At 38.3% G+C, this 26,950-nt stretch overlaps 3 protein-coding genes across 4 annotated transcripts; 1 reads left to right on the top strand and 2 right to left on the bottom strand.

The window, feature by feature from the left end:
• Positions 1–1,733: 1,733 nt before the first annotated feature.
• Positions 1,734–6,122, top strand: LOC148159677 (uncharacterized). The gene is made up of 2 exons (XM_088005980.1): positions 1,734–1,793; positions 2,292–6,122. Exons 1-2 carry the CDS (start codon positions 1,734–1,736, stop codon positions 5,859–5,861), a joined length of 3,630 nt encoding a protein of 1,209 aa, XP_087862106.1. The 3' UTR covers positions 5,862–6,122.
• Positions 6,123–9,322: 3,200 nt separating this feature from the next.
• On the bottom strand, positions 9,323–16,818 carry LOC106914943 (aminoacylase-1A). Its single transcript, XM_014982170.2, has 16 exons — positions 16,643–16,818; positions 16,443–16,554; positions 16,172–16,317; positions 14,429–14,493; positions 14,251–14,355; positions 14,063–14,157; positions 13,804–13,880; positions 12,665–12,754; positions 11,944–12,000; positions 11,771–11,844; positions 11,451–11,500; positions 10,754–10,898; positions 10,586–10,654; positions 10,376–10,455; positions 9,878–9,938; positions 9,323–9,765 (listed from the first exon to the last, which is right to left on the bottom strand). Exons 3-16 carry the CDS (start codon positions 16,296–16,298, stop codon positions 9,601–9,603), a joined length of 1,260 nt encoding a protein of 419 aa, XP_014837656.1. The 5' UTR covers positions 16,299–16,317; positions 16,443–16,554; positions 16,643–16,818; the 3' UTR covers positions 9,323–9,600.
• Positions 16,819–18,525: 1,707 nt separating this feature from the next.
• abhd14a (abhydrolase domain containing 14A) lies at positions 18,526–24,434 on the bottom strand. Of its 2 annotated transcripts, none has more exons than XM_088005653.1 (5): positions 24,102–24,434; positions 22,428–22,747; positions 22,148–22,263; positions 20,558–20,793; positions 18,526–19,780 (listed from the first exon to the last, which is right to left on the bottom strand). In XM_088005653.1, exons 2-5 carry the CDS (start codon positions 22,691–22,693, stop codon positions 19,589–19,591), a joined length of 810 nt encoding a protein of 269 aa, XP_087861779.1. In that variant the 5' UTR covers positions 22,694–22,747; positions 24,102–24,434; the 3' UTR covers positions 18,526–19,588. The 2 variants fall into 2 exon arrangements, with proteins under 2 accessions (XP_087861779.1, XP_014837657.1); XM_014982171.2 differs by having other exon boundaries at positions 22,428–22,708.
• Between the last annotated feature and the right edge of the window lie 2,516 nt (positions 24,435–26,950).

Here is a 26,950-nt window from a genome sequence, read left to right as displayed (position 1 = left end):
GTAAAAATGTCAAAGGGTTTTGTTACGGCTTCAGTGGGTCTCTGCCCTTTTTTCCTTTTAGGGTTCTGCAGACAGGTCTCTGCAGGTGATGCGTGTTGCCCTGATTGGTGTTCTGCAGCTTTAAAACTGCCAGGCATGCAGCAGTCAGGAGGCTTTTCCCTCCTCTCTCCTCAGAACCCCATTTGGTTTTGGTTTGTATCTTTTGGTGGAGATTTGTTAGGTTTGTTTAGCATTTGTTAATTTCTGGTCACTTATAGGTTCTGCGTTAATCTATTTTGGTTTCTCATTACAGGTATTCTTTTTTCAGGGTTATTTCTTTAATATAATTTAATAAATTCTATTTTCATTCAGTTACTAAATCCTTGTGTGGTCTCCTTTTAATGTTACCCCATCAAACGAGCCTGGTGGACGTAACATTGTGGGAGCTCGTCCAATTTATGTGGACTAATTAGGCTTGTTTGGCCTCATTGTTGTGTTCAGGTTGCAGTTACATGCCCCTGACTTTGGTTTGCCTGTATTGCAGGTTATTTGTAGGTTTTTTGGCTAGTTTAAGGTGTTTAACCTTACTAGATTTTGGACATTTTTGATGTTCCATATGTATGTTGTTGGAGGTCCATGAGGATTTTTGTACTTTTGTTGGAGGGGGGAGAGAAGATCTTGTTTTGTAATAGGTAAGTGCTGTCTGGTATTTATTGTTTTGGCAACTCCATTTTAGACGACCCTGTTTGTTGTTTTAGTTTGTTATTTTTGGGTTGGACTCTGGGCTGAGGGCACCGCCGTGGTTTGCTGCCTGAGAGGTCTTGGCCTGGAGGGATTTGCTGCCAGCGGTATCTTGGTGCTTAAAGTGCCTTGGCTCTTGGAGGAAGGCCTGAAGACTAGGTTAAGGTTAGTCAGGGTTTTTGGCACTTAGTTAGTTGTAGGAAAATGGAGGGCTGCCATTTGTTGGTGCCAGTCATGCACTTCCTTGTGGTTGGTTAAATAATTTGGTATACTTTGACTTGTAGTATTTTTTTTTGGAAGTGGGTTTGTTGGGTTGGTCTGGTTTGAGAATGGATACTGTGAGTTCTTTTTTGGCTTCTCCAACATTAGAACTTTTGGAAAAGCTTACAAAGGAGCAGATTCGTCAAGTAGCTGAACACTTTAAAGTTGATCTTGAAGATGTAAAAGGATTAAGATTACCTCCGCTAAGGAGTTTTTTAAAAGACGAACTTATAAAACTGAAAGTCTTTAATGTCTCTCTTTCAGATGCTGATGTGACAGATGAAACTTCCTTTGGTTCAGATTCTTTAACTGGTGCTCCAAAGTTGGTAGATGAATTGTCAAGCTCAACAGTTTCTCAAGCTTCTCAATTAAAGTTTCAGTCTGAGAAAACTGAGATGGAAATGCAGTTGGAGTTAGAAAAATTACGGCTAGCACATGAGCTTGAGGAGAGAAAACTAGCTTTACAGGAAAAGCGGCTAGCACATGAGCTTGAGAGAAAACTAGCTTTACAAGAAAAGCGGCTGGCTCTTGAGCAAGAAGAAAAGAGGTTAGCACATGAGTTGGAGGTGAAGAAACTGTCTTTGGAAGCTGAGCGTCTGAAGTTGAGGTCTGAGGGCAGGTTAAGTGGTGGATCTGTTAATCTGTCTCAAGGTGGTAATGGGTTTTCTGGACATAACTTGGTTAACATGTTGAAGCTGTTGCCTAAGTTTAATGAACAAGATCCTGATGTGTTTTTCTCTTTGTTTGAGGACATGGCAGAAGACAATGACTGGAGTGATCTAGATTGCTCCATGCTGCTGCAAAGTGTGCTGGTGGGTAAGGCCCAAGAAGCTTATGTTTCATTAGCTTCAGCTGAAAGAAAGGTATACAAATCTGTTAAAGAAGCTGTTTTGAAAGCTTATGAACTGGTTCCTGAGCATTACAGACAACAATTTAGGAACTGCAGGAAAGCTGAAAAACAGTCAAATACAGATCTTGTCAGAGAATTAAGCACCCAGTTTCATCGCTGGTTATCAGCTGAAGGTGTGGATGATTTTGAATCACTTTGTGACTTGATGGTGTTGGAACAGTTCAAGAACATTATTCCAGATCGGGTGGCCATATATATTAATGAACAAAAGGTAAAAACTGCTGCTAAAGCTGCTGTCTTAGCAGACGAGTATGTTCTGACCCATAAAGCTGTGAGGGATTCTAATTTGAAAGGTGACCACAGCCTTAAGGAATTTCATCACGACCGGTTTCCTGGTAAAAATAGATTGGATCCTACATTGAGATCTAAAGCGGACTTGGTTTGTAACTATTGTCGTCAGAAGGGACACTGGAAAAATGAGTGCCCTCTGAATACTAAAACTAAATCAAGTAGGGGTAAACAGGATCATCGAAAACCTGTGGCTTTAGCCAGTGTTGCACAGTCACATTCAGTGGAGTCTACACCTCTGTCTAAAGTTGAAAGTGTAAGACCAACTGTTTTAGCTGCACCTCTTGACTTCCAGTCTTTTTCAGAGCCGACTGATTCAGATCCCCAGACTTTTGAGAAGGATGTCGGACAAGATTACGCTCCTTTCATCACACATGGGTTTGTTTCTCTGAGTGGAAGTTCAAATAAAGTGGCTGTAAAGATTCTGCGTGACACCGGAGCTTCTGAATCTTTCATATTGGATTCTGTTTTGCCATTTTCTTCATGTTCTGATACTGGTCGTAGTGTCTTAATTAGAGGTATTGGGATGGAAACTTTCTCTGTGCCTCTCCATAGGATCTACTTGCAGTCAGAACTGGTACAAGGAGAAGTAACGATGGGTGTTCGTCCTTCTCTGCCTGTGGAAGGTGTGTCTCTCATTTTAGGAAACAATCTGGCAGGTGGACGTGTGTGGCGAGATGTTGCACCTCCTCTAGTGGTCCGAGCGTCTCCATCTGTTTCCATGTCAGACAAATGTGCTCAAGACTTTCCTGAGGCATTTCCAGCTTGTGCAGTAACTCGTGCCATCAGTCGTGCTTTGGCTGATAAGGAGGTTGAGTTTGGTAAGCCTAGTTCTGTTGAGAAGACTGCCTGTTTGCCAACTCTTCCTGTTCCTTTGTCACTCAGTGAGTTGATTGCAGCCCAGCAGGAGGACACAACCTTAGCTGCTCTGTTTGACCAAGTCCAGACAGCTGAACAGGACACAAAAACGTCATGTGGGTATTTTGTACAAGAAGATCTGTTGGTACGTAAATGGTTACCTTACAGTGACAAGGATATTGTTGGTCCAATTTATCAAGTTGTTGTTCCAGTCAAGTTCAGAAACCTTGTCTTGAAAACTGCTCATGGAGAATTGTCTGGTCATTTTGGAGTCAATAAAACTTATAATAGAGTTTTACGTCATTTTTATTGGCCACGTCTGAAAAAAGATGTTGCTTATGTTGTGAAAACCTGTCACACTTGTCAACTAACTGGGAAACCTAATCAGACTTTGAAACCAGCTCCACTTTTTCCAATACCCGCTGTTGGTAAGCCTTTTGAACACTTGATCATTGACTGTGTTGGCCCACTGAATCCTTCAAAGTCAGGATCGGTGTATTTACTGACGGTTATGTGTAAAAGCACTCGTTATCCTGCAGCATATGCTCTGAAAACCATTACAACAAAGTCAGTGGTCAAAGCTTTGTCTAATTTTATTTCAGTGTTTGGAATCCCAAAGACCATTCAAACTGACAGAGGTACCAATTTCACTTCACGCATGTTTGGTGAGATTTTGAAACAACTTGGTGTAGTCCATCAACAAAGCAGTGCTTATCATGCTCAAAGCCAGGGGGCGCTAGAGCGTTTTCACCAAACCCTGAAGGCATTGTTGAGGGCATACTGCACAGAGTTGAGTAGAGACTGGGAAGAAGGTCTGCCTTGGCTACTTCTGGCAGCTCGTGAAGTTGTACAAGAGAGCACAGGATTCAGTCCAAATGAACTAGTGTTTGGACATCATGTGCGTGGTCCTCTTGCTATTTTAAAAACTAACTTGGAGAGGTCTGAGCCACCATCAAACCTGTTTGACTACGTCAATGGTTTTCGTCGCAGACTTTTCTTGGCTGGCAAACTAGCTTCTGAGAATCTTAAAAAGGCTCAGAGAAAAATGAAGCGATGGTTTGACCAGAAAGCTGAAAACAGAGTGTTTCATCCAGGAGCTAAGGTGCTTGCCTTACTCCCCATTCAGGGTTCACCTTTTCAGGCAAAGTTTTATGGTCCGTATTCTGTGTTGAGACAGGTGTCAGCCCAAGACTACGTGGTTTCTACCCCAGACCGTAAACGACCAACTCAGCTTTGCCATGTAAACTTACTGAAGCCTTACTTTGGTTGTACTTTGGAAGATAAAGATGTCAAGGCAGTTGCTGCTTCTGTGAAGGCAGACTTGAGCTGCAACGCAGGCTTAGATGAGGATGTGCAGACTCCAGATGACGCTGTGTTCCAGCCCAGACTTAAAAACTCTGAGATGTTGTCTAACATACAAACATTATTGAGTCATTTGTCTGCAGAAAGAAGTGAGCAGTTGAAGCAGTCCATTATGGATTTTCAAGCCTTGTTCAGTGACATTCCGACATGTACTAATTTAATCGAGCATGACATAGATGTGGGAGATGCGCAGCCCATCCGTCAACATTTTTATCGTATTCCTCCTGAGAAAAGTAAATTTTTGGAGTCAGAAATTCAGTATTTGCTGGACAATGGCCTGGCTAAACCATCTTGTTCCAGTTGGGCCTCGCCATGTTTGCTGGTTAAAAAACCTGACGGTACTTATAGATTCTGTACTGATTATAGGAAACTGAACAGCATTACAAAGCCTGACTCCTATCCACTTCCTCGGATGGAAGATTGTGTCGATCAGGTTGGAACGGCAAGGTATGTGAGTAAATTTGACTTGCTCAAAGGTTACTATCAAGTACCCTTGTCTGCTCGAGCCCAAGAGGTGTCTTCCTTTATTGTACCATCTGGATTATACTCTTACACTGTGATGAGTTTTGGCCTTAGAAATGCACCTGCCACTTTCCAGCGGTTGATGAATCAAGTAGTGGCTGGATTGGAAGGTTGTGCTGTCTACTTAGATGATGTAGTGGTCTTCAGTGACACCTGGAATGAACACGTGCTACGTATCCAGAAGTTGTTTCAGCGTCTTCAGGATGCTCGTCTAACTGTGAACTTGGCTAAATGTGAGTTTGCAAGAGCTACAGTGACTTATTTGGGAAAAGTAGTTGGGCAAGGACAAGTGAAACCAGTGAGAGCTAAAGTCCAAGCCATTGATGGTTTCCCACCTCCCTCCTCAAAAAAGGAGTTGATGAGGTTTTTGGGGATGGTGGGTTACTATAGAAACTTTTGTGAGAATTTTTCTACTGTAGTGGCTCCATTAACTGACCTATTAAAAGCTAAAGTCCAGTTTAGATGGTCAACAGCTTGTCAGAAGGCATTTGAAAATGTCAAGTTCCTCTTGAGCACTGCACCAGTTTTGTCTGCTCCAAGATTAGACCGGCCATTCCAGGTACAGGTTGATGCAAGTCAAGTGGGTGCAGGAGCCATTTTGTTGCAGACTGATGAAGAAGGGGTTGACCATCCAGTGTGTTTCTTTTCTAAGAAGTTCAATCAACATCAACTTAATTATTCGACCATTGAGAAAGAGGCCTTGGCTCTTATTTGGGTACTCCAGCACTTTGATGTGTATGTGGGTGGGGGTGAGTTTCCTGTTGTGGTATATTCAGATCATAACCCTTTGACCTTTTTGCACTCTTTACAGAGCCCCAATCAGCGGTTGATGCGATGGGCCTTATTTCTACAGCCTTACAACCTTGAAATTCGGCACATTCGAGGCACTGAAAATGTGCTGGCTGATGCATTGTCTCGTGCCATTGATGGACCAGACTAATAGGAAAAAATGCCTACAGAGGTCCTGGTTTGGATCCTCTGATTTAAGGGGGAAGGTGTTACGGCTTCAGTGGGTCTCTGCCCTTTTTTCCTTTTAGGGTTCTGCAGACAGGTCTCTGCAGGTGATGCGTGTTGCCCTGATTGGTGTTCTGCAGCTTTAAAACTGCCAGGCATGCAGCAGTCAGGAGGCTTTTCCCTCCTCTCTCCTCAGAACCCCATTTGGTTTTGGTTTGTATCTTTTGGTGGAGATTTGTTAGGTTTGTTTAGCATTTGTTAATTTCTGGTCACTTATAGGTTCTGCGTTAATCTATTTTGGTTTCTCATTACAGGTATTCTTTTTTCAGGGTTATTTCTTTAATATAATTTAATAAATTCTATTTTCATTCAGTTACTAAATCCTTGTGTGGTCTCCTTTTAATGTTACCCCATCAAACGAGCCTGGTGGACGTAACAGTTTGTAGAGGGGCGATGTTGTGATGACATAGACATATATGCCCAATTTCAAGGGGTTAAATTACAGTCTTTTAAGTCATATTCCATATATGCAGCCTTTTTATAACACCTGAAGGAAACATAGTTATTTGGTTGTGCTATAAAGTAGCACTACATGGCTGAAAAAAACACAAAACACACAAGGTTACTTTAAAAAATTAATGCTGGATTTTCTCTTCACTTCAGAATAAATTAAACAACAAATGTTTCCTAATGTTTCCAGCATTAGAATATGCTGATGCAGAAACGACGACGCCCCATTTCAAAAACGTTCACGCATCTTAAATAGCTAGGACTGTCAAGTGTGCACATTTCTGCTTTCCCATATTCGCCAAAGTTTTCCCGTATTAACAGCAAAGGTAACATGTCCTCTGCAAACTGCTAAGCAGCAGCAATGCGATGCGCAGCACGGCGCTCTCATGCTCGACAGCCGGCAGGATGACTGCACCTGCCCCCTCTGGGAGGAAGGATGTGGCTTCTGCTTTCATTCGTCTCCCCGACGGCCCCATGTGTTAAGGCTGCTGTCATGTCCTGGGGAGAGAGAAGACTAATTACTGGCTGCTCAGTCTTCCTGTCGGTGGCCCCCCTTTGAGAGACATGCTCAGTTAATTGGAGAACAAATCCAAAGAGGGCTGCGCTGAAGACGAGACTGACCTTAACCCAGTGTAAACAACACAATACGTCAAATATGCTGTTTATTTCTCACGTCTTTCTGTTGCTATTCTTCCAGTTCAAAAAACTATTCCCTCTTTATAAACTATTTTGAGCACACAAATCAAAACTGTGGGAGCAGTTTGTCAGTTTCCATAAAAACAATCGTGGTTCCACATCTTAACAATGTAACACTAATAACCCTGATACATAGCTGATATTTGACTTGGATGATGTTAAACTTTACAACCAGAAAAAAAAAAAGCTCTACACCTGTATTGTCAGATGTGAGCTGCAGCAGTAAAGCTCGGGAGCTCAGTGTTCCCACAGCGCGAAACTCTCCTTCTCAGTATGCTGTTCACATCCGCCAGGATTCTCATTGTGTCTGGATGAAATCTGACCCATTTTGCAGGGAAACATCTGCTATAGGGAAACATTATGCAACATATTCAGAGACAAACATCACAACTTCACTGAAGGACAGTAAAAACCTTCAGCAAAGGGCTTATGAAACCTTTTTACTGCATGTGTTCAGGACCCATTCAAAGGAAATTTTAGTAGGGAAGCATGAAAATGTAAAATAATGGACCTATAAATGACTTCATAAGCATTATCATCATTATAAATGTAGGAGTTTATTGCCTTTTAACTTTGTGACATGCTGTAGAAGCACCTTACAGTTAGTGCTGCAAGTCTGGGTACGTCTCTACCAGCTTCATGCATCCAAAAGCTGAAAATGTTCCCCATTCTTCTTTGTATAATAACTAAAGCTCAGAAACAGCATCTGTGCACATCAATGTTCAAGCAATACCACAGATTATGAACTGGATTAAGGTCTGACCTTTGACTGGGCCATTCTGACACACAGAAATGCAGTGAGCAGTCCCGTTTTAGCTCTGGTCATGAACTGGGTTTAAGTTCAACGCCACAACATGATGCTGCCAACATCATGTCTTGCAAAATGGTAATAATCTATATAGATAGATATACAGATTAAAGGGTTCCATGCCTGTTCTGTTAGTTTAGGTGGACAGCCACGTCTTTCAGAGTGGACAGAGTTGAGTAAAGCCTGCACTTTTATATGTTTTATCCTTTTCCTTCCATGTCACAGTAATGTAATACTTTGTGTAGTTCTATCACAGACAATCCCAATACATATATTGAAGTTTTTACTCTAACGTGACAATTAATTAATTGTGTAAGGCAGTGATTTTAACCACCCTGCACTAATGACATGTCACCACAAGTGAAGCTGCAGAGCCAGGCCCCTGGGTCTTTAGGATTGCAGTAACAAAGGAACTTGAGTGTAAAACTCATCTTCTCATCTCATGAATATCTTCTTACCCCCTAGAGTATTTTCAGCTAAATGAGTGGAAACATCTGCCAAAGCACAATGTGAACATGTTTCTGCCTCCATCTAGTTGCTAACAAATTAAACAGACAACACAATAACAAGAACGCAGTGGCTGAGAAACTTATTTCAGTCAATTTATTTTACCAAATGTAAGTGAATTAATTCTTTGTGCTCACTTCCCCTGACTGTATTTTATTGTACTGAACGTCTTCAGAAAGTGTCCACACACAGTGAAAGCCCAGATTAAACTCTCTTTTCTGTGTTGTCAACTAAATTAACCGTCTCTAGTGTTCATAGCTGTAACTTATCAAGACAGTGTTGGCTGAACTCTTTTTTTTCTTTCTTTCTCCCAACTGGATTCTAATTTTGAGATGTTCAAACTAAAGGCAGCACTGATGGCTTTAATCATTTATTGATGTAGTTGCAAATCTGTTTCGTCCCAGAGGCAGATTAGCACCTCAGGTGGAGGTTAATTGCTTGCAATAAACAGACATTGTAATTAAACCTCTCATTTATGCGGCCTCTGATTAGACACACTGCCAATACTGAATTTGAGGTACAAATGTGAAAGTATGCTCCTAACAAAATCCGCATCACACACAACAATATACAATTGTATAACATAAGTTGCCAAGGATTACTTCAAAACTTTCACGAAAGACAAATAATGCCAGCATAGCAGAAACCTCAGTTTTAAATCTCGACATTCCTAAGCAGCAGTGCCAGCCACAGACAAATTACTTCAACTCGTTTTCTTCGTCCCGTTAAGATGTTTCAGGGTAAATTTGGGCAATAAGTGATTTCAGCTGAAAATCATGTAATATGATCTGAAAAGCAACTATGAGACTCATCCTAATTCAGCAAGAGCTTCAGAGATCCAGAGCTTTGGTTTGCCCTCGTCAAATTTGACATTTGTGGAAAACGAGCAAGAAAGATTTGGGCAAAAGACAAAACAAACAAATGTCTTCATTGTTCTATTGTTTATTAAACATAATGGTTATACAAGAGAAAACAATCTTTAGCACAATAGGTGATGTTTTTTTCTTTAGGATGATATGGATCTGATGCAATTTGATGTAATTCAAAACTACCTGAGAATAATCCAAAATTAACAAGTATCAAAGTTTAAGTGCTCAGTTTGGCTTAATCATACACATGTTATTCTTTGGTAATCTCAGCAAATTCCTCAAGTTAGATATTCACACAGCCAGCGAAAAGTGTTTCGGTGAGGATTAAAGATCGACTAAGCCTCGTCAGGTGAGGCAGGAACGGTGGTCAGAGCCGGGATGAGCCTCTCGTACACGCCGATGCCGTTCAGGAAGACTCGCTCATTCAGGTGTTCGTTATGATCGTGCAGCAAAATGGGGGTCCTGTTCATCGGAGAAAAGCCAATCGCAGGGATCCCCACCTGGAGAGGATAAAAAAAAAAAAAAAAACAGGTCAGAGGCAGGGACTGATTCAATTGTGTAATTTTAAATGATAACAAAAAGGCTGGATTTTTATTTTTTTTTAATACTCACTGCTCTGATGAAACGGCTGTCGGTGGCAGCTGGGAATATCTCCTTTTCCAGAGTCATATTCCTGCAGAGGAGACGATGGTATGATACATAACAAATGCAAAGCATTTCCAGGCACAGTGACGAATAAATAAAACGGTTCCTCGCCAAACACAAGACATTTATGAGCAACTGCAGCAGATTTGAGAAAACTGATGAAGCAAAAACGTTAGAAAAACTAAAATACAAATGAAAATATCTAAATGTTATGCTTCAGTACTGCAGGTAAGAGTCGCACATTTACTGTACACCAGCAGAACTGATTTACAGGAAGCTTAGGGAAGATGCAATAAATGGAGGCAAATGTCCCAATAACTCAACATTTTTTAAATAACTTTGAGGAGAGTTAAATTCAATTTGTATAAGAATGCATTTATTGGTCATTTTCTCTCATTCAAACAGGGTCCCATGAGTACGTCCATGTCTATTTACATGTAAACATCTGACCTGCAAAGTACTCACAATGACTTGCAGGCGGTGCTGAAAGCGCTCCACCAGGGGTCGTCCTCAGCTGTGGACGTGACGTTCTGGTTCATGTGTTTCTGCGAAGAAACTATTTAGTTTCATCCAACAAAACCAAACAAACCAGCAAGGAATGAATCACTGAGAGAAGCAGCCAATAGCAGATCACATAGCTCAGTAGTTTGTCTAACCTGGAGGAAATTCACTGACCTGAGCAAACTCATACGTGACATCATCTCCTGCATCTTTACACCACTGCTTGATCTGCTTTTCAAACTCCTGACGGGGAGTTTGAACGTTTAATGTTTAGCGTTCACATTAAACACGAGGGTTATACGTCACTGTGGAGTTACACGTCAATAATGCAGCATTACGCACCTGGAGGTTTACTGTGGGGGGGATTCTTAAGTCGAAGCTGACATCCATTTCAGCTGGGATGACGTTGTAGGCCACGCCTCCTTTGACCATGGTCATATTCACAGTGGTGACGTCTCCCAGTGTGAAACACTCACTGGTGTTTAACCTGGCAGACACAACAAAGGCAGTGAGAAACGTAAAGTGACGCAGACGCATCAAATCAGCTTTTTTTTTTTTTTTTTTACTCAGCAGCTTGAGGTTGCTTAAACCTCAGACATTCGATCTGAACATTTCCAGAAGATCAAAAAAACCTGCTTGAGACCTTCAGGACGAAAACTGTTTTAGCTTCTGAGTCTGGTAAAAGAGTAGACCGCAAGATGCCGGATGAAGTCTCCAATAACCCAAACAAACTGCCACAGTTGCAATCAAAGTATTCAGCTGGCCTCACACGCCATTATTCACAAATTATGACGCCAGCTTGTGCACCTCTGAAAACCCTGTGGAGAGTTTACTCAGTTGGCTTTTGAAAATTGTTATTGAAATTTCAAAGCTCAATATCACTGAAAAAAAATATATAATTTTTTTGTTACATTTCTTAACATAATTAATAATACTAGTACATTACACCTTCTTTCTCTTTTACCCAAAAAATACAAACAAAACATTCAGACTTTCACCTAAAAGACAGTTTAAAGCGGGGAAATGTAAACTATCTCACCGGTGTTTCTCCTTCTCTCTGAAGTCCAGGAAAGAGTTGATGACTTGTCGCTGCAACAAAGAAATAAAAAAACTGATCCGTTTTGAAACAATTCGTTTTTGTAATGAGAAAATGTCTGATTCAATGATTTTATTGATTGTAAGCTTGGCAGAAGATTTACTTTTATCCAACTGATTTACGCTAAGGATTGTGATTTGTACTATTAAAAATGAGGAGTTCTGATAAAAAATTTAAAAAAACTTCAGCGCACAAAACATTTTAAGCAAAAGAATGACCATGTTTTTTTTAAAACATGTTGGAGAAAAATGAAAGGATCTCACAAGTTTTTCTGCAGCTGTGTTTTCCACAAACCTAGAGCCATGACCAGGACTCCCCGGGCAGCGGACAGTAATCCCTGAAAAGGAGACAGTGGTCAGGTTTTCTTTGCATTCTTGGGCAGAAAGACTGTAAGCCGTGCAGGAGCCTTACATCCTTATTTGTGTTGCATACTCACACCAGGGGTTCCTTTCTCCATAAAACACAGTGAAAGCCTCACCAGGATTGGCCAGACCTCCACGACACAAACAAGAAACATAAGATCAGCGTGAAGAGAGCAAATCAAAGAACGTAGATTACAGAGTACAGACTAGCAGCAGCAACACTGGTGGTACGTAAAGAGAGATAAAATGTGCTAATTTAAAACGGCTTAAAAGAAAATTCAGGCATTCAGGTGAGATTTAACTGAACACATACCGTCTCTGAAAAGGGTTTTAAATAAGTTCATTATGAATTTATGGCAAATATTTTTACAAAACTCACAAGATCCACCAGATAGACTGACAGATCTCTTTACATTATGGGATGGAGAATAAAGAGAGGAAATCCAAAAAATAAGAAAACCCATGCTATATTTTCAAACCCCTGTCATCTCACGCTTATAATTTCTTCAAATTCCTGCTTTACAATTTAGATTATCAAGCAGTCTTCAAGGAAGAAACGTGTTACAGAACTTTGATCTCTTACATGACTAGATAGCAACGTAACTCTGCATTAATTCCTCCTAAAACTGTAATCCTGTCTATTACATAATAGTTGTTAAGTGTGCTTCGTTTACAGTCCAGATGTTTCTCGTAACTACTTTTCTGTGGGCTCAATTTAATTTAATCCAAAGACATGTCTTGTTTTTAGAATAATAAATAATGCCATGAGAAATGCATAAAAAATAACAAAGGTACCTTCATCCAGAGCAAAGCCGATGTTTAACTTTTGAAACTCTGGATGAGTCACAAATGTTTCCATTCCCTTATGGCCTCCAACTTCTTCATCTGAAAGGAAAATGTCATAGTCAGAGTTGTGAAAGTTTTAAACGCAAATATATACTGCTCAAAAAAATAAAGGGAACATTTCACTTTAATTTTGTGTGTGGCTCCAAATCCAGGCCTCCAGTGTGATTTTGTTGTCAGCACATTCAACTTTGTACAGAACAAAGTATTCAATGAGAATATTTCATTCATTCAGATCTAGGATGTGTTATTTGAGTGTTCCCTTTATTTTTTTGAGGTGTGTGTGTGTGTGTGTGTAAGATTATCTAGTTTTAAACAACTGCATCGAGTTTTTCAGATGGCTTCGACTCTGGCCACATTTGTAGTTTTCCCTGGTAAATTTGTTTAATAGATTTTATAATGCTGAACATTACAGAAAACACTCAACCTTTAATTTGAGTAAATTTACCCAGAGGAGGAAAAATGTATCTTGTTTTTAACAAAGTTACCATTGGCAGACTAATTACTCTGCTGTTAGAACTTACACAGTCTTCTTCTACAGCATTATTTACTTTTCTCAGCCAACATGCTTTCTAGTTTTCATTTTGGTGCAAATTTAGCCAAATGCTTTGGCTCATGACACAGCTGAATTTCTCAGAGAGAGTGCTTTATTTATTTATTGTTTTGTAAAATGCCCTGGTATTTCAAAGTGTTCATAAAGCCTTGAGCTCTTTAGAAGTAAAACAAGTCCACAGCAGCACACATCCTCTACTATACATAGATAACAATAGACAAAAGGTGATTTGCCATATATTCATCCTTTGTTTCGTGTCAAGTCCATCTGCAGGTTTCCAGATAAAGCTCCAGCACAAATTAGCATCGTCTGGAAGTTGTGATGGTAGGAGAGCAAAAAGCTTTTTTCTGACATTACTCCTAAACCTCTAGATTCTCCTAATTGTTGCTCTTTAGACTTGGAGGCCTCACAGTGGCATTTTTAGCCTCTTTTGTCTTCCTGCGTGCCATCATGATTTCCAGTGAAAGACGCTTTATGACATGCTTCTAAAGTCCTGAATAGCTGATGTACGAAGTGTGGACCCAGTCAAATAACTTACCAGGAACAAACATTAAATGCACAGTGCGTGTTGGTTTCCATCCCTGCGCCTTCAGCCTTCTGACCGCCTGAATGTACCTACACAGACAACAAATACCCAACTCAGCACGCATTACGACAAAGAAACCATCTGAATAGACAAGAGAGCAGGTTCAGTGATTAAACAAGTTGTTCTCACACGTTAAGATCACAACAACACTAGAGTGAAAATTCTGCTTAACAAGAGAAGCTATTAAGGCAGTTTTCATTTTTATACCTACTGTATAGTCACACATTTCATGTCCTGAGATCCACGGGCAAAAATGTTACCCTCAGCATCTTTCATAGCACTGAAAGCATCGCATTTCCAGTGCTCCTGGAGAAGAGATTGATACCAAGTCTATTCTTTGCTCATCTGTTTCAGGCAACAACAGAACAGTAACTCTCAAAACCGAGGTCAAGCTCGTACCTGGTAAACAGGTACAACATCTGTGTGGGAGTTCAGTAAGACGGACTTTAGGGTGGGTTTCGTCCCTGTCCATGTCATGATAGACACAACTCTGCCTGGACAGACCTGAGAGCAGACGGACGGGTGAATTATGAAACATCTGTCGCAAGCTCACAGATTGCTAGCATCTGATCATCACCTCAATCTTTTTCATGGGAAGCTCCAGCTCCTCGGCTATTCTGTCCAAGAACCTGAGAGCAGAATCTACAAATGGAGAAAAAAGGGAAAAAAACAGACAGCTGGTTTTAACATTAACAGATATGTTCAAATTCTCTGGCATTAATCTTTTTGTTGTTGGTTATTTGCTGCTGTGGAATATATTAATTTAAAAACTAATACAGAAACCAGTTAAGTTGTAACACTTCTGCATGTTTTAGAGGCTTCTACATCTTAAAAAGAGGAAATGAGAGTGTCCAGAAGAAATACGCTGAAACAAAGTTTCTCAAGCTGATGTTCCTGTTTTAAAAAAATAAATAAAGAGCAAAATTGGTCAAATTGAGTGTGTTGACATTGTGTTTTTGAGACAGGGAAGTTAGTTTTTCTTTGAGCGTTTTTTCGTGTTGCTGCGATTTTTGTTCACAAAACTGAGACAGCAAAAGGGAAACAGCATGGAAATAATGCATGGAGTAAAGCCTGAACCCCAGACAGCAGGTTGAAAACAAACATCCTCCGTATCTGAGGCCACCGCTTTACTCCAGCCCCAAAAACCAACTATTTTTCTAAACTTTATACATTTATTTATTTTATGCACAGTTTTATGTTCTTGCTTGCCTGCATGAATAACGTTTTTGGCTAAGAAATAGCACCAAAGAAAGAGCGCCTCCTACAGTTGCAGTAAAAGATACAAACAGACAAATGTTTTGTTTCACTTTGTCATTGACTTTTTTATTATTACCTTAAAAAAAACTTTTACATTCAAGCTAAAATTACTGCTTATCCATTTTAATGTACAAAAAACCTGTTTAATTTAATATTTTTTTTACTTAAAAATCAAATGACAGCAATTGTCTAGGTCATTTTTGCCAAATCTAAATATAACATTTTTGTATTTTCTTTACAAAATGTATTTAATTTATTTCAAAAGTTTGATTTTAAAAGTGTATGAAGCATTATATAAAATTACACAATCTCAATTTATGCAAGAACCCATATGTGCCTAACTTTGAACAGATTTTTACAAACTAAACTAATGACATGCCATTTGTTGATGCTGTCAGGTACTGAAAAAGTGTCTCACATTTTATGCATTTAAGAGTAAGAAAAACATGCTTACTTTTGCAGATCACTGGTTGGTGCCAATAAAGGTGAAATTGGCCACTTTTGTCCACTGGTTACTAAAAATACTTTTTTTTATTGCTAATACACAGAAAATATCAGCAAAGTGCAGGGACATCATTGCAACTTCTTTCAGCCATGTTGACATTGTCACAGTATCATAATGCATAAGTGAGGGAAGGTATAAAAATTGAGGAATTGAATTCATATGCGCTTACAATCTTTGTTTAAATCAACACCGGTGTCCAGCACATGCCTATTTCTAGCTACTACTGCTAGTTCTCTTTTGTTTGAGCCCATTTCAGGGACCTACGTTTTTGCTTCAGGTGAAAATTTCTGCTTTCTGCCAAACTGTGGGGATATAATGTGTAACTCATGTAGATAAGAACTGGACTTTGATAAAGGAGCAGGTAATACAACAACCGATACAGCCAAAACAGAATAAGCTTTAAAGATATTTTCAACTCAGTTGCATTGTGCAACATGTAGCACATAAATATTTGTATTGATCAAATATTAGCAACATAAAAAAGTAGTGAAAATAAACAAAACTTGACAGGTATTTAAACATATGATTTTACTTCGCTTGTGACAAAAGAAGTCTCACCATAGTCGGGGTCAGGGTGGACGGTTTTAAGACGGAGGTATTCCCTGAACAGAGACACAGAGGGGTCCTCTCCTTCAGGGGAGCCCTGACCCCCTCCAATGACTGGACCGTCCTTGTCAGGTAGCATGGTGCGATTTGCTTACTCCCTTAAAAACACGAAAGGTGTTTACGATAAACTGTGCCAGTATATAAGACAGAAGTGTCCAGTTACATCTCATATTTAGACACTGAACTCGGTTACATCTGGAGGCTGTCGGAGCAGATGCCATACCTGTCTTCCGCTCTCAGTTCTCCTGGTAATGTCACGGCTAGCCTTGTGAAAGGTAACCTTCTGCAGCAGTGGCAGCTTCCTCCGAGCTGCTCATTAACTAGCTTAAGCCAAACTGTCGGCGCAAGAGGTCAAACAGAATGCATGAGTATATTTATTTTACTTTTAAGGATTAGTTAAGATTACTCACTGACTGTACTCACCAGAGGCAGTGAACCCACAAACAGTAAACAGCCTGTGAGGGGATTTCACCTCTTCCTAAACAACACTTCGTTCTCTTAAAATGCCAAAAAAAACTAAAGTTTTGGAGTTTAAACTCATTTATATTGACATTAATACTCATAAATACTTTAAAGTAATTCTTCAAACACAGTATTTTCAAAAAAAGAAACATAAAACACCCCTAATTTGGGCGATACCATTTCTCAACTGTGACGCAATCAAACACACTTCGGCCGGTGTGGCAAGCCCATTTATCATTTAATAGTTACAACGCATCCATATTCAACACTTGCATACATCTCTGAATATCAGAGAGGTGATGTATATAATTCCAAAAGTGAAACTAATATATAACCTAAATTAAGTTTTATTACATTATCAGAATATTATATGTAATGAAATAAAGATGGAAACCACACTTTTGGTAATCGCAACAAGTCATTGCCATATCAGCTGGTTATTTAGAGTTCTGTATGTAGCAACTACTGAACCATACACAAGTTTCTTACCAATGAGGAGAGAAAGGATTTACTGTTGTTTAGTGGCCCGAATATCTCTTAGATGATTTTGCATTTAATTTGGAAATAAAGGTCACAGAGTGTGAAGGAAGAGTTGAGCGTTAATGGGCTATTCCTTTACACCTTAGCAGACATACAGGCTGATCATGCCCTGCTACATGGATGCACTTCTTATTGCGAAGGAATTGAGTTTAAAATCATGTAGTACATGATTAAACTTTTTTTTAGTAGGTTGGCATTTAAAAAAAAAAATCTATTTCATTGATGGTAATATTCTGGAGTTAAGAGAAAGCTCAGTTTTGGTTTTCATTTGCTCTACACCACTATGTTACCAGAAATACCAACAAAAAAATGGTGAATCTATGTGTAATGAACCTCTGCATTTCACTTTTAACATTTGTTTTTTTAGCTAAATATGGAAAAGCTCAAATGAATAGGAAAGGTGACACTTGCCAGTGTATTTGACCAGAGACCAGTCCATACATATTCCTAACTACTATTTCCAGGTTTCTAGTGTTTGAATCCATTTCAGGGACAAAACATTTTCACTTCATGTGAAAATTTCAGTTTTGTTCCAAACTGTGACCATATGTGTAACTGATGTAGATGAGAACTGGACTTTAACTCCAACATCACATTGATAATTAGATGTCACTCCTGGAAATGTTTCCCACCTTTACATGTTTTCTCCATTTGTGGATAACGACTCGCTTTGATTCTTCAGTCCTGAAGCCTTGAAAATGGCTGTGCTGCCCTTTCTGGACTAATAAATATCAACGATTTTCTCATCTATTCTAAATTTCTGTAAAGAGTCATAATTTGTTGCTTTTTCAAGTCTTTCAGCCTACTTCATGCTATCAGACAGGTTCTATTTAAGTCAGGCATGCTCGTGTGACTAGCTTCTCCTTGTTCGCCTGTCCAAAAATAAATCAGGTGAAATGCTTTTTACAGCACAAGTCCTGTCCAATCATTTCTCTGCAAAAATAGAAAACAGACTAGCTTTCACTCACACCTGAAAATGAGTCTGCTTTTTCAGAATAATTTGTCATTAAAAGGGGTTTTAATGACAGAGTTTTGTTCTGTTTTATTTCACTTTATATACATAACTTGAGTTTCAAAAGGCAAATATCTTCCAGTTTTAATGAGCGTACAACCTTTCCAGTTCATTATATACCAATCCTAATCCTACCCATGTATATTTCTGTATAAACAAGTTATAACACTTTTTTTTCTGTATTTTACAATACTTCTGTTTACCATTTAGGTTGTGCATTGAGATTTTCTATTTTTATAAGCAGGTGACATTCAAAGACCCATATGGGGGGGGGAAAAAAAGCACATCTAAATATTGCAATAGTTTATTTATTCTTTTAATGTTTTAACATTTATTTAAACTTGTTCACAGCATTAAACATACTGGTCAAAACTGTTGAAAATAAATAGAAAATATCCCGCCTACTTTACCAATAAAATATGAAGCTGCTGAGTGGGTTTCACAGATCAGAGCTAAAGTATACATATTAATACACATATTAATGGGAATAACAAATTAGTAGTAACAAAAAATAAACATTCTAATTTAGTTCTCTTTTTTTTTTTTATGTAAACAACAACAGTGCTAAGAGTGTAGCGATCCAAAGAACATGTCCCTTCCAGCTGAGTTCACACCATATAAAACACAAACAGCAGGAAGGCTTACAAAAAACCTTTAGTGTTTCTTAACATTTTGCATAAAGAACAACAATGCAGTTACTTTTTATTTCAAGAAGCTTCAATATATATTTTTTAAATATTTATTTGTTTTGCTTGATTGTCCACATTTGTTACGAATTTTATCAGCAATATCTAAATACCGTAGACAGTTTTTTTTTTTTTTTTTGTTAAAACTATTTTAATTTGTTAATTTCAATAATTTCGGCTTTCTTTAATCGATTTGATTATATCAGTTAGTCGAGAGTAGTGTTCATTTCTGGCGTACTGTATGTCAGAGTACAACAAAATCTTTTAAATACGGGCAAGAGCAGCATTTACATATATACAGTAATCCAGCTGCTAACATAGTAACATATAAGCAAACACGTGAAATGTCTTTAAAAGCAACCGGAGACAAGACACACATGTAAAACACCCAACTATGTACGTTGCTAGTTTTATTATTTTCAAGAGTAAACTGACAAGCTGTGCTAAGCTGGTCTCATATTTCCAGGGCCATTTAACTTACAACCCATTACATTCATAACACTGACATCTGATATAATCTCCCAAATCCCCTGTGATGCCCCTTTTCTCTTTCTAAGGGTTGATAGGAAAAAGAAAGATCTTAAAACCTTTTGTCATCTCTAAAGCGTCGGATTTCCTTTTCCTTGCTCATCTTTTGTTCACATTTTTAAACACCTTCTCCTCCCTCTGCTATATATCTTGCTTGAGTTTGTCAAGGAATTTGATCAAACCTTGATGAAATTCATGGGGTTTGTCCATGTAACAAGCATGCCGAGCTCCTTCTAATTTCAGCACCTCATGATTGGGAAGCTGGATGAGGTTCTTGTGAGACTGGGCACCCAGATTTGTGTCCAAGGCGCCAAAAACAATTAGAGTGGGAGTCTGCGAAGGAAAAAGGTAAAAGAAATCAAAGAGATTAGAGAATGTCTAGTATTTATAGCAGAGGCAGTGTTTTATGAAGCCAGTGTGGTTCATATGAAGGGTGCTAATCTTTTGTGGGGGAGGCATGAGCATTTAGATAAAAACAGGAATTTATAAATGACCCTCCCTCAGTGGTGTGAACACCATGACTGGCCAAGAACCTCAAAACCTTAAAGTCTAACAGAAAAACTGTTAGACTTGTTAAATTTTATAAAGGGAGAAAAAATAGTTGATCTAGATGACCAGTTTTAGCTTTGTGGGCAGTTTTCAAATTAAACACATTCTCATCAAGAAGTTTAACCTTAATTTTGGTACAGTATAAAATTTTAACAATTCTGAAAACATGGCAACAAAAACCATGCGATTATGTGACCTAACATAATAAAACTGTGGGTAACACAAAAGCTACTAGATAAATAGTATCCTCTGTAGATATTTCTGCATGATGTGGCCTATTATGGTCAGAATATAATAAGAAAGAAGACCAATCATAACAAGAATACAAAATATTTATTTTGTTTATTTCAACCCTTTTGGAGTAATATTTTGTTATATTCCATTCACCTAATGCTTGGTTACTGCCCTGAAATGAAAATCTGCCAAAAAAATTTAAAAACATTTTTAAGTATTTTTTTTCTATCTTTACAAATAACTGATGGAACGATGCTTTATTTTCAAGTATACTTGTTGTATGTGATGCACAATGATCACTACAGTCACAAAGAGTTGTCCATTCACCTGGATTTTTTTGTAATGCTGAGCAGAGTAACTCCGGGTACCAACTGGTGCTATGGGGACGTAGCCACGTAGCTGAGCGCTGTTCTTCATGAGGAAAGGGATGGAGTAATGTCCGCTCATGGAGGGACTCAGTAGGACAGCCGCCCTGACTCCCAGTGACTCCATGAACCGCGAGATGAGGTCTACCCGATTCTGCTCTGTCTTTAGAGCCTCGGAGTCTGGCGATTTCCCATAACCTTGATGGAAAGTTTATGGAAGATGGAAATGTAACGGGGAAATAAAAACTGTGGAAGAAATACATTCGTTCTGATACAGCCTCTAAGTTTTGGCAGCATGGCACACTTCATAAATAAGCAAGGTTTTAATTACTTTTTCAAACAAGTTACAAAAAAAAAAAAAACCTGTTAAAATGTTAAATTGTTTCTGTGAACTGGAAGAACGATTGTAGCTAAGGTGAAAAAATACTTTCGACCACAAGAGGGCACTGTTATCAGAGGAAAATTTCAAACCAATCACTGTACATCATTTTTACAATTACTGAAACCTTGCAGTAAATTTTAAAAAGAAAATGTTTGTATGGGTCATTTTTTTCTTTTGTTGTGCCAATACTATTCACTCGCTCAAAATATATTCAGCAGTTTTCAATAAAACCCCTGAAAACATCGAGTTAATAGGGATGGCAACATTTTTAGATTAGTTTTAAAACAGAGTTTACAGGATTTAATCTATTTTAAATATATATTTCAACTATAAATTCATTTTTTCTCATCATATCTTTACCATTACTACCAGGGAGGAATGCAAATTATCGATTAATGAGTTAATCTAAAGTTGATAGAGCTTATCGATCGACTAACAACTAACTGATAAGCAGCCATTTTTTAAAACCTGACTTTTCTCATTACAAGGGGGTCGACTGTCTTTTCGTAACATGAAAGGCTAATTTTTTTATATGCTGAATTTAGAAAAAGAAGCACATAAAATTTTCAAGGGGAAGCATTATGTAAAATCGACTTTTTTGATCTTTAAATCCTTTTGTAATGTTATTCTCTCATTAAAATATATCTAGACTGCTTCTTTCATGCATTGTTTGAGAAATCCTTTACTTTCCCATGGGAAATATTCAGCTGTGCAAAACACCTGGGCGGCCTAGCACCACCTTCAACCTTCGGTTGAGAAGTTGACAGCTGCTCCGCCATGTAGCACAGCTGAGGGAGCGCTGTTAGGGGGAAATTGAAGGAGCTTGTCGTCGAGTGTTTGTATTTCACAGAGGAACTGCATAAAGTACATCTTGCATCCCACACCGGCTCCATTTGGACCCATAGTTACACCCATATGGTTACACTGTCTTCACTGTCTATGCGTTACGGAATGGAATGGCTCCGCCATCTTTAATTTTGAATCACTGCAAGATGACCGGCGGCGCCCTCTTCAGGATGGCAGCCACACTAAAACACTGAAAGAAGGTCAGACGCTAATCGATTCTAACTAATTTCAGTCTAATAAAACAACATTCGACAATTGATCGTATGTCTATTAATTGTTTGCATTCCCGGTTACTAATATATTAAAATAAGCTTCAAGGTGTACCTGGCAGGTCCATAGCTAAGGCCTGATATCCATTAGCTGCTAGCACGGCCATGGTTCCCAGTTCTTCCCAGGTTTTGGACGTAAAAGCCTGGCCGTGCAGAAGGACCATCTGCAGCCTGAAAGGAGACATAAGTTCGTTACTCAAACAAATTTATGTTGGGGTAACAAACTAAAATATAAGGAAGACAATCATATTGACGACAATCTGATCAAACAATAAATGCTAAGGAACAGTTTGCAGTTAAAAAGCGTTAAACTGGTTTTCCAAAAGTCTGCTCACTTTGGTAGTATCTGCTGCCCCTCCCGATCCACAGGTAAAGCTTCTCGGAAAAACAGTGGGGGGTCTCCGGGAAGCTGTCCAGTCCGAATGGACACATTGAGGATCGGTGGTCCGGCAGGACCAGCAACTCCTACCAGCCCGATTGTTCGAGCTTCGTTGGATGGCTCCATGTTGTCCTGGCGAATGGATGGCAGCAGCAGGTACAGCAGTAATGTGGCCAACAACATCAGGCCCAGCATAACGAGACGATTACGCAGGAAATTCATCTCGATATGAAAGATCTGGAGAAATTTGCACACGATGCACTGCGTCTGAAAACCCTTTGTAAAAAATTTCTGTTTTTTTTTTATTATACACAAAATAATAAACCAATGTGTGGCCATCTGTCCCAACAGCTATAACTGGATTATGCAACAGGACTGTGATGCCAAACACAACCTGAAATCTACAAGTGAATGGCTGAAAAAGAATCAAAGTGGCCTAGTCAAAGTTCAGACATCAACATGTGTTAAACTGTGTGAGACAACCATAAAAAAATATGTACAGAAATTAATATCCAGAATTATCAAAGAGCAGAAGATGTGTCATAGATTTTTGGGGGTAAAAATATCTTCAAAGTGACGTGTGGAGTAATAGAGTCAGACAGGAAACAACTACCTTCAGTTATTGCTATATTACTTAGTTCCCTCTAAATAATAGGGTGAAGTTAGCAACATACCTGTACAGGTAGTTATGACTAAATACACAGCACTGTAACTTCAAGTGCTGTTTTTTCTTTATGATCACAAAGAAATATTTTGTAGCATTTTTAAAAAATAATATAGAGAAAAGAAACACAAACTGTCTGGACACTTAAAAATGTAAAAAAAAAAATGTTGTTTTGCAGCAATGCAAATTTTAAAACTACAGCACAGATTGTGAACATTGCATAGAAGTGAAAAGATGAGCTAAAGTAGAGTGTGTATAACAAACCCAGTATGGTACTCTGAGCCTTTTGGAGGTCAAGCAAATACACTAAATTTTGTCAATGGAAGTACAAGGCACTGTTCTATTCATTATTCATTATAACTCAGTTATACTGAGTGTAACAGCTTTATGTCATGAAAAAATATAACTTTAACTTGTTTTCTTCTACCTGAATTTGCTACTTTTTCATGATGTTAATTTCAACTCAGTTCTTATCTTATTCTTTAAAATATCTTATTCTTTAATTTTTCAGAAATTAAACGAGATGTTATGATTCTGTGTTGCCTTATATTTTTGAAAACACTCACCGAGTAATTTTTTGAACAGCTACTTTTTACTTCTACTGAAGTTATGCTACTCTTGAGCACGATGTTTTGGCTACTCTATCCACGTCTGATTATACCTTCGAAGTGACATTCATCACTTTAAACATGGAGCTGATTTGTTCTTATTGCTCATCAGTCTACACTTCACCACATCAGCTGAGTCTGAAATGTAGAGGCGGCTTTCTATGTTAAACAGATGAATGAAACACCAGCGATAGATTACAACTAATCCTCCGGGACAAAGGATTTACAGTCTGTTTGACCGCAGTCTACACAATCAGTCGCAGTTAATTAGCCAAATTGCACAAAGAAGCTAACAGTAGCTCTTTTGTTGTCAATATGCTCGACTATGAATGAGGCTTTTTGAAGAAAAGATACATACCAGCACACAGGAGATAATTAAACCTTATGCGCTCAGAAATAAAAGCACCTGGCTCTCATCATGTCTTCTCCATGTCTGGCTGTTGCGGGAATTGTTTCTGGCAGACTTGAGTAGGCTACTACTGCTTAAAGCTTTTTTTTATTATTATTCTAGAAAAAAAAATAAACATACATTAAATGTAATGTCAGAGCGTCACTTAACCGAGTCAGGAGCAAATATTATAAGCAACACATAAAAGTCAAGACTCGTAAATCTAAGATGTGCTGTTATATATTTACAAAGCTGTCGACCGTCTGTTGCTCGTCGGAACTTATTACGAGCTGCACAAAACAACTACTTCAGCCCTTTACGCAATTTCCTGCAGACGAACGCAAATTTATGTAAGAAATTATCCAAATTTAGGTTACGAAAACTGTCACATGATTACAAAGCTTACATTATTACAAAATTTACAAAGAAATGTACAAAAAATATATGAATATTTATGAATATATGAATTACGAAATATTCTATTCATAATATTCAATCCATTTCAATGTGTGCCAACTTTAGTTGCATTAATTAAAAACAACACAAAATATAGACCTCAATAAATAAATAAATAAAAACATGATCACCATTGTTATTTTCTTAATACCTGCTCTTAATACTCTTACCGAGTCATTTTTTGGACCTGCCCCTTGTTTATTCATTTCCTTTATTCTTAACCATCTCTTCTATTTCACTAGATTTAAAACATTTGTTTCTTGGGATATGAAAAAGAATGCTACTCTATAAAATATGACCAGATATATTTGTAAAAAAAAAAGAAAAAAAGAAGAAAAAAAACATGGTCAGGTATCTTATGTTGCATCCCAATTATTAACATAATTAAAGAGTTTATTTTGAGTATTTCAATTTTAAGTTTGAAACTAAGGTAATTTTGCAGGTTATGGCTCACACTTAATGAGAACTAAACAGTACACAAATTGAAGTCATGACTGTAATTTATAAATTACAATACAGAGCTGAGCATGATTGAAAATCCCCCATTAAATTTAACATAAAATATAGCTAAGAAAGCAATTTCTAGTTGTGTTAAGGAACAAATCTAGAGTAAAACAAGAAAGTCCAGCTACACTGTTTCTGTAAGGATAAAAGAGGTTTAAGATCTCAAGATACTTACTATTCTGGTACAATATTTTATATGTTGTTTAAGGCTTCATGACAACTTAATGTTTCTAACAATACAGTACTCTTTAGAGGACATCCTGGGCTTTCCAGGATACTGGGAAGTCCCTTTTTTTCCTAAATCAAAATGATCTAAATGCCAGCAACCACATTTTATGGAAAGAGGGTAGACGAGTCAAATATTTAACTTCTTTTGTTATTTTTTTGTCATGATAATTATTGTTATTCTTGTTAATTAAATACCAATAACAATATTTTGACAAGTGAAAACAATTTAATAATTTCTGTTTAGAAATAACAGACCTTTTATGAATGTCAATTGTAGTGGACGTCAGGACCATTTCAGTGTATTTAACGATTCCACATTGTTGTAGGAGAAAGAAGTGAAACAGGATTCTATACAAGATAGTAGAGGGAGATTCAGATCTGGAGTTGTCAGATGAAGATGAGGATAAGTATCAGACTCTTGTAGGGAACTTTATCAGATACAGGACAATCTGATGAAGAGACAGACTCATGGTGCGTTCACACCAAACGCGTTTGAGCGTCAGGTCCATCTGGTTTACATTCACAGTCTATGTGGAACGTCATACCAATGGTTCAAAATGCACCATGCTAAACGCTCAGAACGCGCCTCCATAGCCCTGATTGCGCCTCCACATAGACTTTAAATGTAAAAGAAATGTACCTGATGTTCACAACACTTTTGGTGTGAGCACACCATCAGAGCCAGAGATAGCAGGAAAGTCGCCATGCTAGGTGGGCCAAGATTAATTTGTATGTCTGTCTAGGGCCAGACATTTGCGATGGGAACGTCCATTTCTTGATTCTTGGTCATAAAGATCTACGCCACCCTCCATCACTTCTGGTTGTCGTACCTGGAAACACATTTTTTCTTTGTTTGACCATCGATTGCAAATATCGTTTAGATCTTTCCCGTAAATGGCGGATGCCATCACAACAGGTTTATCATCAAACCACTTTGTGACAGTCAGCTAAGATGCTCCCTTCTGTTCACAGTGGCCCATCTTATGGTAACTGGTGTGGCTTTGCTATTATTTGGTTCATCATAATGGTTCCAGTTGCTGGAAGACCCTTTGAAAAGTTTGCAGAACTAATTCCTCATCATTTTCCTGTAACTTCACTTTTGATTATTTTTAGTCCAGAAGACTCTTGGAAAGCCAAGATAGGCCATGTGTGCTGATATTCTGAAGAAAGTCCTTATTCATGTGTGTGATTTTCTACTTCAATCATGTTCAAAATAAATGAGAAAATAAACAATTAAATAAGTAAAAATAAATAAAGTCTTCATTTCGTGGGCAATAGTGTTTGGGGACCCCCTGCAGTTTGCAGCCATTTTTGGTTTTCAGTTCAAGTAACAAGCAATAGACTGAAACCAGAAATGGATAACTTCTGGTTATTAAATGTATTTTTTTTTATTTGACCTCTTCTTGGGTTAATGTGATTCATTAATCCAGGGGTGGCCAACCAGTCAGAGACTAAGAGCCACTTTTTTTAACTGTGTTACTACAAAGAGCCACATCATACACATGGGCACACATTAACATCATCCCATGCCTTAATCATGTATGCACACACACGCACACACTTACACACATGCACACACACGCAGAGAGAGACACACACACACACACAGGCCTCTGCTCAGCCAGATTTAT

The sequence above is a fragment of the Poecilia mexicana genome, unplaced genomic scaffold, assembly GCF_051168715.1.
Source record: "Poecilia mexicana isolate PSO_F unplaced genomic scaffold, ASM5116871v1 scaffold_5, whole genome shotgun sequence".
Taxonomy (NCBI): Eukaryota; Metazoa; Chordata; class Actinopteri; order Cyprinodontiformes; family Poeciliidae; genus Poecilia; species Poecilia mexicana.
The sequence above is the reverse complement of the archived record's forward strand: the minus strand, read 5'-3'. Positions and strand labels throughout refer to the sequence as shown.

Bases quoted from the DNA above. Each gene is read 5' to 3' on its own strand.
- LOC148159677 (XM_088005980.1), top strand. From the start codon at position 1,734: ATGGCAGAAGACAATGACTGGAGTGATCTAGATTGCTCCATGCTGCTG. The intron at 1,794-2,291 runs GTGGGTAAGGCC...TATTGTCGTCAG, and splicing joins TGCTGCTGCAAAGTGTGCTG to AAGGGACACTGGAAAAATGA.
- abhd14a (XM_088005653.1), bottom strand. From the start codon at position 22,693: ATGAATTTCCTGCGTAATCGTCTCGTTATGCTGGGCCTGATGTTGTTG. The intron at 22,264-22,427 runs GTGAGCAGACTT...GTCTCCTTTCAG, and splicing joins GGGCAGCAGATACTACCAAA to GCTGCAGATGGTCCTTCTGC. The intron at 19,781-20,557 runs GTGAATGGACAA...TTTCCTTCGCAG, and splicing joins AGCATTACAAAAAAATCCAG to ACTCCCACTCTAATTGTTTT.
- LOC106914943 (XM_014982170.2), bottom strand. From the start codon at position 16,298: ATGCTACCTGACAAGGACGGTCCAGTCATTGGAGGGGGTCAGGGCTCC. The intron at 14,158-14,250 runs GTACGAGCTTGA...TCTCTTCTCCAG, and splicing joins ATGTTGTACCTGTTTACCAG to GAGCACTGGAAATGCGATGC. The intron at 10,456-10,585 runs GTCAGTGAATTT...GTTTCTTCGCAG, and splicing joins TCACGTATGAGTTTGCTCAG to AAACACATGAACCAGAACGT.